Genomic DNA, 9,208 nt, shown 5'->3' with positions numbered 1-9,208 from the left:
CGATGATGAGCTCACCAAGTACACCTCTCCATCACTTCATGGGCCGATCTTCACTGCCAGTACGTCTGAGTGATACCATTTTCAGTTGGAGGCGCCTGGGAGTCAATTCTGTTTTGATTGGAAATGATCTATTTGTTGTTGTTTTTTTATGGGGTGTTTGTAATTAATTGATTGCTCTTTATATAGCCTTCTGAGTTGAAACTTAAATAACATCAACTCTGGTTAGGGTTTGAGTTGACACAGTTTTTGTGTGGTTTGTTTGCATGTCCCGTGATAAATACCCTACATAGATTACACGTAGCTCTGTTACTGTACAATAATGCAATTAATGCCTGTCAAAGTTTTTGTTGTGTGTTTAGAGATTCGAAACAAAATAGCCAACAGTTGAATTTTTTAATTTTTTTATAAAAGACTAGAGAGTAAAACATTTTGACTAGGGGCAAGCATAGCCTATATGAATTATTCAAGCTAGAAACGCCTTAATAAATAAGTAAGTGGGGAACTGTTAAAACGATGCCAAAGCATACTTCTTGGCAGAGTTAGTGTGGCAGAGACAATGAGCTGAGAAGAAGCAGAATTTAGGCTACACTGCATCACTCTCATTTGGATTGTTGTTGAATCGTGTTGAATCATCATGGATCAAACCATGCTAAAATACATTACTCGTGATTTTCTATGTATTTCATGTACACCAGACCAAACACATCAAAAAAACGCAATGCCATAGCAAGCATTAAATGACTTTGTCATAGACAAACCTTCTCTTGAAGCGTGAACTGCCGTACGTGGGTTACATGGTTTATACAGGCCTGCGTGTGAGGCTGTATGTGCTCAGAATCAAATATGGGTTCAAAGACCCAGGATTCAAACCATCATAGATGAGTCACAGGTCTGTCAAAATGATTGATTTGACATCCTAATCCTTAGCTAAGAGTATTACATACAGTAAAGGCCTACAAAATACACTAATTGAGTGAGTTATTTCCCATTGTTGATAAACCAGTGTGTCTCTCTGTACAGTCCGTCCGCTAGTGTCTCTATACATCATAGGTGTGTTTGTTCCGCGGTTAAAGCAACAACAACAAAAAAAGAGTGAAGCAGATGCTAGCAGCTGCGACACCAGACTACGGGGAGGAGTGGATGTAGATGGAGTGTGCAGTAGCCTGTGTTTGTGTGTGTTGGGAGCGCAGAGGGGGTTATAGGGGGGTTACTGTACAACGGGTAGGGACCGACTAGGGGTGGTGGTGGTGGGGGTGGGGGTTGGAGTTATAATTTAAAGGAGCCTACTATTCCTCTGAAGTGTTTGCCAGAGTGCACCCCAGCAAACACAATCACAAGTCAGGTTGGTTGTGCTTGCAGAACTAATGAGGGCTTGCATGTTGAGGGCAGAGGAGCAGAGAGCTTTGATGTTCTGGGTAGCAGGCTCCTTGTGTTTTCTCCCTCTGCCTGACTCTCTCACTGCATGTCCCACATCAAAAACGAAAGGGGAGTCAGTCGAGAAGCAGATGTTTCGAGCCATGTATTTATACAGAATGTGATTTATAAATCCTCTCTCTCGCTCTCTCCCTCTCTTGCAGAGTTTGCCTTCATGTTTGCATGTATGCATCTATCGAGGCTTTCTTTCAATCTAGCTAAACATATTGAATCGTCTTCTGTTAAACATACAGTGTAATCATCCTGTCAGTCAATGTTGGAGGACTTTTATCTTTCCTAACTTCCCCGCTTCGCCTTCCCTTTAATTCAGCTGGATCTGGTTGTCGTTACTATAGGGGCAGTCAATGTTGGAGGACTTTTATCTTTCCTAACTTCCCCGCTTCGCTCTCCCTTTAATTCAGCTGGATCTGGTTGTCGTTACTATAGGGGCAGTCAATGTTGGAGGACTTTTATCTTTCCTAACTTCCCCGCTTCGCTCTCCCTTTAATTCAGCTGGATCTGGTTGTCGTTACTATAGGGGCAGTCAATGTTGGAGGACTTTTATCTTTCCTAACTTCCCCGCTTCGCTCTCCCTTTAATTCAGCTGGATCTGGTTGTCGTTACTATAGGGGCAGTCAATGTTGGAGGACTTTTATCTTTCCTAACTTCCCCGCTTCGCTCTCCCTTTAATTCAGCTGGATCTGGTTGTCGTTACTATAGGGGCAGTCAATGTTGGAGGACTTTTATCTTTCCTAACTTCCCCGCTTCGCTCTCCCTTTAATTCAGCTGGATCTGGTTGTCGTTACTATAGGGGCAGTCAATGTTGGAGGACTTTTATCTTTCCTAACTTCCCCGCTTCGCTCTCCCTTTAATTCAGCTGGATCTGGTTGTCGTTACTATAGGGGCAGTCAATGTTGGAGGACTTTTATCTTTCCTAACTTCCCCGCTTCGCTCTCCCTTTAATTCAGCTGGATCTGGTTGTCGTTACTATAGGGGCAGTCAATGTGTTGCCGTGCATGTGTCAGTGTCTGCAGACTGCAGCCATGGTGGGAGACTGGGGAAGAAAGGGGGTGGGAGTAGGCGAGCGCACCGGTGGAAAAAGTACCCAATTGTCATACTTGAGTACAAGTAAAGACACCTTAATAGAAAATGACTCAAGTAACAGTGAAAGTCACCCAGTAAAATACTACTTGAGTAAAAGTCTAAAAGTATTTGGTTTTAAATATACTTAAGTATCACAAGTAAATGTAATTGCTCAAATATACTTAGGTATCAAAAGTAAAAGTATAAATCATTAAAAATTCCTTATATTAAGGCACCATTCTCTTGGATTTTAAATGTATGTGTAGCCAGGGTCACACTCCAACACTTAGACATCATTTACAAATGAAGTAGGTGTGTTAGTGAGTCTGTCAGATCAGAGGCAGTACGGATGACCAGGGGTTCTCTCTTGAAAAGTGCTTGAATTGAACCATTTTGAAAATATAATGAGTGCCAGGGGAAATGTAAAAAGTACATTATTTTCCTTGGGAATGTAGTGAAATAAAAGTAAAAGTTGTCAAAAATATAAATAGTAAAGTACATATAAAGTACAGATAACCCAAAAAAACGACTTAAGTAGTACTTTTACTTCACATCATTGGGCAAGCGAGAGAGGGCATAGAGAAGAGAGGGAGACAGGGAGACAGGGAGACAGAAAGAGGGGGAGAGAAGGAGAGAGGGAGACAGGGAGACAGAGAGAGGAGAGGAGGAGAGAGGAGAAGAAGAAGGAGTGGGAGAGAGAGCGAGTGAGACAGAGACTGAGAGACTGACACAGACAGAGGGAGAAAAAAAGACGACAAAGCGACCCAGGGCTGTCCAACCTCTGTCTCACACATGGGGAGAAACGGTGACAGGAAATTCCCCTTCGCAACAGCAGCAGCAGCTCCAGGGTGAAATGATATAGGAATGAAGAAATGCAAACCAGAGATCGAGTTATCCCTTATCATTCCAATCCCATGGCAGTCCCTCTCAGTGTCCCCCTCTCTCATATTCTCTCACTAAATACCAGGGTGAGCGCGCTTGATCCAGATATTGGGACAGTCAGTCACTTTTAGTCTACCTAAAGGGTGTTTCAATCAGTGGACTCATGTTCACACAAACAAAGTAATATTGACCATTGAAGGCCTAAGACAAGCTGGATCGCATCAAGTTTGTATATCCCCCATATGTGTGGATCTAAGAATGTTCTTATCTTTAATCTTGCCAGGCCCTGGACGGTATGTGGGATGAGTGTGTAAATCACGCAAGAGCTCTGTCTCTCTGTTTGTCTGTCTCTGACTTAGACAGAAAGGGACACAGTGTCTTCAGTAGCAGCACGACATTGTGCAGTGAGTCTCCCTTGGCTGTGAACCCTGGACAGATGATCCCAGGCTCACACACACACACACAACAGAGAGAGAGACGGGTATAATCGCCCCTGTCTCTCCTCAATCCTCTCTCCTCTAGTAATAAAAGTCATTCGTTCGGGAAACAATATCCTGCTGCCATAAAAAAAAAACACCTCTCTCTGCATGAAGGAAGCAGCCATAAAATGAGTCTCACCACCTCTCTCCCGTGTGGAGTGTAGAGCAGACCTATAGACTTGTGCCCTATACCTCCAACCCTACACTTGTACACTCTTCCCCACACATTTAGCAGCATTGGAAAGTTTCAGGCGCGCAAACACCTAACCTCGGCTCTCACAATGGAATGAGAGAACTCCGTCCGGCAGAAATAAGTATAGGCATATTTGTGACGTAATAATTCTATTGATTCACAAAACAACATCACAAAACAAAAGAAACAGCAATAATACAGTTTGTGGTAACGACGGTTGCAATTCTAAGGCATGGCCTCAATGACCTGCAGTTCAGTTTGGAGACGGACCGAGAGCATTCCACCAAATCAATGGTAAATTGCTTCAAAGAAGATTCAGACACGGATTTTCTCCTCCAGTCGATCCAAGAAAACCAATGGGCAGAGCAAACTGTCCCCACTAGATTCCTAGTCACTCCAGTTCTGTTTCCATTGGTAATGGAAACACGTTGAGGAACCTTCATGCCTGGTTCTCTTTAGTACTGTTTCGTTAGTTCATCCTGGTTCTTGTCATGGAGAACCGGCGCTAAAGAATTGAAACCCTGTGGCCTTGAGGCGTAGGTGCAAAACATCCAATGAGTATAATCATCCTCTGGAGTTCATTAACACACTCCATATCAGAACTCATGGCATGTCCGTTTTCCAGCGTCTCCCTGTTGGGTTCAGGCTTTGTCGATTATAACAGCTTCAGTTCAACTTCATCCTGAGCAGAGCAACATTCAGTCATTGGGCCTCATATGTTCCTCTCATAAAATGGTCCCACACAGCATATGCCAAGCAAGGAAGGCAACATAAGTTCACACACAAACATTAATATAGATTTTTTTCGTGTAAACAAAAAATGGTACACTGTGATACTAGCCTGGGCATTACTTAGTTGAAATGATAATGTGTTTCTGCTGTCTGAGATGTTCTTTGTTCCCGAGTAAGAGAGCAAGGGAGAACAGAACAGAACACCAGATGGGGTCCAGGACATTCAGATTTCCATGGCTGAAAGGGCTGCATCTAAACAGGCAGAGGAAAGACAGACAAATGACATGAGTCACCTCGTCTTCAACCTCTGACTTGGCATTTTGACAGGCAACAAAGGGAAAATAGATCCCAGATGACGGAAAAAGAAAAAGGAGAGAGAAGTGGGGGATAAACACATTCTGTGGGAGACTTTAGCCCGACGCAAATAGAAAAACAAACACCGAGTCTGAAATGAAAGGTTTGGTTGGGTGGATGTGTGTATATTGGACAAAGCTAAAGGGTGGATTTTCATTTTGCCATCCTGTGTCCTGGATATGTCCAGGAGAAACCTGGAGAAGGACTGTTAAGAAGGGCATGAAAGAGTGTGGCCTCGCCTGTAGGAACGCTAACCAAGTAACCTGCTGACTAGAAACAGTCGGACTCTCTTGCGGAGGCCCATGCGTCCCAATGCATGAAGAGGATTACCAGTAAGTAACTAAGTGTCAGGCCTTAGTAGATGAAGTGGATCGTCTACCCATTGTACCAAAGGAAAGGTTTGCTTGGGTGGTTGGCGCGTAGTACACTGGGGAGTCAATGGGTGAATCCAGGTGCCACGCTGCGTCCTATTGGGTGGTTCCTTTCAGGAGCCTTGGCAGGTCATGTACCTATCTACTTGCAGACGTTGACCCACTCTGTGACTCTGCACTCCTCGCAGAGCACGTAGCAGCACCAGTGGAAGCGGCAGTGGCACCTCTCACTACGTGTCTGCTTCAGGATGTTGTGTCCCCTTCCGCAGCACAGGGACCCGCAGCTGTCCATGCTGTGGCTGGTCTTGTTGCAGATCCGGCCCCGAGTACCCAGAGAGTCCAGGGACGTCTCCCGGTCACAGAAGTCTGGCGACTTCTCAAAGTAGACCAGCTCACGTGACACACCGCTCCTCCGCCGTCCCCCATTGTTTGGGCTCCCCGCGCCCCCAGGCCCAGTAGGCCCTTCGGCGCCATTCCTGACCCCATTCGAGGCACCATTCCCGGCTGCGACCCGGGGGTTGAACACCCCGTTGTTCTTGTTCTGGGAGTTAATGAAGATGGCGGAGAGGAACTTGTCCCTGAGCAGAGACCCCAGCAGTCTGAACTCTGGGGACACGTACCAGCAGGTCTTGAACTGGCAGCTGCCTGACGTGCCGTGGCATGTACACTTCCTCTTCATGTTGTCAGTCACTAGCTGTGCAGGGGGAAACAATCATGTCACTATCCATACAAGTCTAGAGTGGCTTTGATTACAATGTAGTAGGGTAACAATTATAAATGTATTTAAAATGGTTCATACATGTAGCTTATAGATAGTTTATAAATCTGTTATAAACATTTATAGCTAATTGGTTCAATTTAATATCCAATTCCAAGAAAGTTAGAAAACTTGATGAATTCCATTGGTAAACCTTCAACAAATGAGAGCCCGACTCTTATCTGCAGTTATCATCTTGATACGAAATATACAAGACTCTGCTCACCTGCCGGCCAACCCTGTTGTTGTGGATCCTCATGCGGGCGTGGATATCCCTTGGGGAGCCCCGGGAGTCCAACCAATCCCTGGAGAATCTCTCCCCGAAGCGGGCGTCATGGCTACAGCCCCCCCACTCCCAGGTCTCCTGCAGGGGACTGAGGTCCTCTGGTAGGGGCTTGAGGAGGGAGGAGGGGTGGGTTGAACCAGAACGCAGGCTGGCTGGCACATCTCTGATCTCCTGGGGGTGTGCCCCTCCTCCACCACCTACTCCCATGCCCACTCTGGCTCCTCCCCTCTGGAGGGTCTGCAGCTGCAGCTGGGTGAGTTTGAGGCGAATCTTATCCTCGTCCAGGCGACGCTTGGCCTCGCAGCCGCAGCCCCGGAGCTTGCCTAGGCTGCAGGCGGAAGCCACGGAGTGGGCCACGCCCGCTGCCAGCAGGGACAGAGAGAAGGCACTCTCCCTGAAGCCTGGGGGACAAGGACAGACAGACACATCATAGTCAAGATGTCATCATGCTGGGTGTAATCTAAATACCACAGGAGAACTTCATTAACCTGTCATCATTCTTATTCTATAAGCATAACAATACATTTGTCTACTGTCCCCACCTGGAGCCTAGAGATTCTCCTGGCCAGGGTTTGTGGTCTGGAGTTTTTCCTGATCAAATCACCAAGTCACCAAAAAACTCCTGGCCCTATTCCCAACCTTTTTGCGCTGCACTCCTCTGTGTGTCTCTCACCTCTGTTGAGGATGGCACTCTGGTGGGGCAGCTTGCTGTGGCTCTCCAGAGCAGAACAGTTCCACCGCTGGTCTCTGAGCTGGTGCTGGCACTCGTGGATGGCCACCTGCATCATAGAATGAAATGCAACACTAGAATGGAAATTTGTATCCTGATAGCGTGACTGAAATGGTGGCCATCTTGGTCATCTTTCATTTAGAGCCTGATGAAATATGGTTAAATGTTGTTTTTAATAAAAAAGCTGTGAATTGTATACTATATCTCTATGACCTGGATGCCCTGCAGTGCAGAGGCCGTCACGTCGGGGCTTTGCACACACAGACGAATCTGACGCTTGCTCAGGCCCGCCAGCCGCAGGCAGACAGAGTTAGGGGTCAGAACCGGATCTCCTGCCACCTTCAGACCCAGGATGTCATTACACAACACACTGAGGAGGGGATACATATGTTGAGGAGGGAGGGAGAGATACAGAGGAGTTGGCCAAGGGTTCATCAATCAAGTCCTAGAGCAATATCTATCTGTGAAGGAGGCCCTGAAGTGCCTGGTCTGACCCTTCATCTAAGAGTGAAAGCGTCATGTAAGGAAATGAAGATTCAGAGAATAGTATTTGCTGAGACATATAACGCACAGCACTTAAGATATAGCTTAAGTTCAGGGAAAAGTTGTAAGGACATAGAATGTTGTTTACATCTCTAGGCTTACCATCGTATCTACAGTATTTATATTCCTTTACTATTTGTTTCAATTGAACAAATTACAGTAGGCCTAATGAGCAGTAGTGTCAAATCTTCTGGAGTAGAAACATGGATGGCATTGTTACTAAACCAACCATCTGTGCCAGTTGACAGCCTAATAATAATGTCCTTAATCATGCAGTCTTCCAATGGTTGGTTCTGATTAGCTTGTGTGTGTGTGTGTGTGTGTGTGTGTGTGTGTGTGTGTGTGTGTGTGTGTGTGTGTGTGTAATTACAGGTCAGAAACAAGGAAACATTTGAAATCGTGATGATAGAGGTAGTAGCAGCAGCAGCAATAGTCAGTTGGTGAGACAGAGCTGAACGGAAACATCAACGCATCGTAACATATGCACCAATTTCACTACAATACAACACTTGGATAAGACTCAAGGAGTAGCCAGACAGAATCTTCTTCCGATTGAAATGTTCGCTTTAATGATTTGTTTTCCCCAGGAATGCTCATCGAACATCAGTAGCCTACTCTCTCATCTTCTCACACCTTCTCCGGCTACTTACGTGATTGCAGGTGACATAAGTGTCGCTGCCAAAATCAGGACTTGGTCCCAACGGAGTTGATGTGATATCTCCATTTTGGTAAGCGTCTTTCTTGACGTGACATTAAAACACTGGTGTGGTAATCGATAAAACAAAGAAAAGAAGATGACTGGAGTAGATTATCGATGTGCCTCCAACAGAACGGGGAGTGAAAAAAGGGAGCAGGATAGTTTGGGGCGAACGTGAAGGGGAGGGGGAGAGAAAATAGGGAGTGGAGATGCCGCTGCAGGCGGTTGTTTTCAAAGTAGTGACATTGTGAAAAAATAATCAACAGTTGACTAACAGTTATGTGAATTTTACCGATAGTCAATACGTGTTATCACACAGTATCCAAAGATATTACGCGCAGGTACCATTTTCCTTACCATCATCACCCTCGGCATCATCTCTTGTATGAACGCAGGTCGACTGTGAGAGGGATTTCTGATTGCACTGAACAGATCATGGAAAACGCATTAACATTTAACGTCACTGATAGGAATGTTTCCTGTTTTGTTGGATACTTTTGAAAGAAAACGAACATGCATTCAGGTGAAACCCAAGTGAAAAATCATTCTATATGTCCAGGAAATAAATTAATATAGAGTGCTGGGGGGGGGGGGTGGTTGCTGCTGCTGGTTCCAATGCAGGCCTACGACAGGGAGCTTGGGGCAGCAGCAGGCAGGCGCACGGCTCTCCTCTTGGCTCTCCAACAAT

The 9,208-nt window shown here is 45.7% G+C and overlaps 1 protein-coding gene across 2 annotated transcripts; it reads right to left on the bottom strand.

Annotated features, from left to right (window-relative positions):
* Positions 1 to 4,179: 4,179 nt before the first annotated feature.
* wnt10b (wingless-type MMTV integration site family, member 10b) lies at positions 4,180 to 9,208 on the bottom strand. 2 transcript variants are annotated; one of them, XM_021565884.3, is made up of 5 exons: positions 8,474 to 9,208; positions 7,494 to 7,650; positions 7,224 to 7,329; positions 6,491 to 6,951; positions 4,180 to 6,201 (listed from the first exon to the last, which is right to left on the bottom strand). In XM_021565884.3, the coding sequence occupies exons 1-5, from the start codon at positions 8,545 to 8,547 to the stop codon at positions 5,650 to 5,652; spliced, it is 1,350 nt and encodes a 449-aa protein (XP_021421559.1). In that variant the 5' UTR covers positions 8,548 to 9,208; the 3' UTR covers positions 4,180 to 5,649. The 2 variants fall into 2 exon arrangements, with proteins under 2 accessions (XP_021421559.1, XP_090058912.1); XM_090202786.1 differs by lacking the exon at positions 7,494 to 7,650 and having other exon boundaries at positions 8,474 to 8,725.

The sequence above is a fragment of the Oncorhynchus mykiss genome, chromosome 16 (genome assembly GCF_057628025.1).
Source record: "Oncorhynchus mykiss isolate SJ-2025 chromosome 16, ASM5762802v1, whole genome shotgun sequence".
Lineage (NCBI taxonomy): Eukaryota > Metazoa > Chordata > Actinopteri > Salmoniformes > Salmonidae > Oncorhynchus > Oncorhynchus mykiss.
This window is presented reverse-complemented; position numbering and strand designations above follow the sequence as displayed.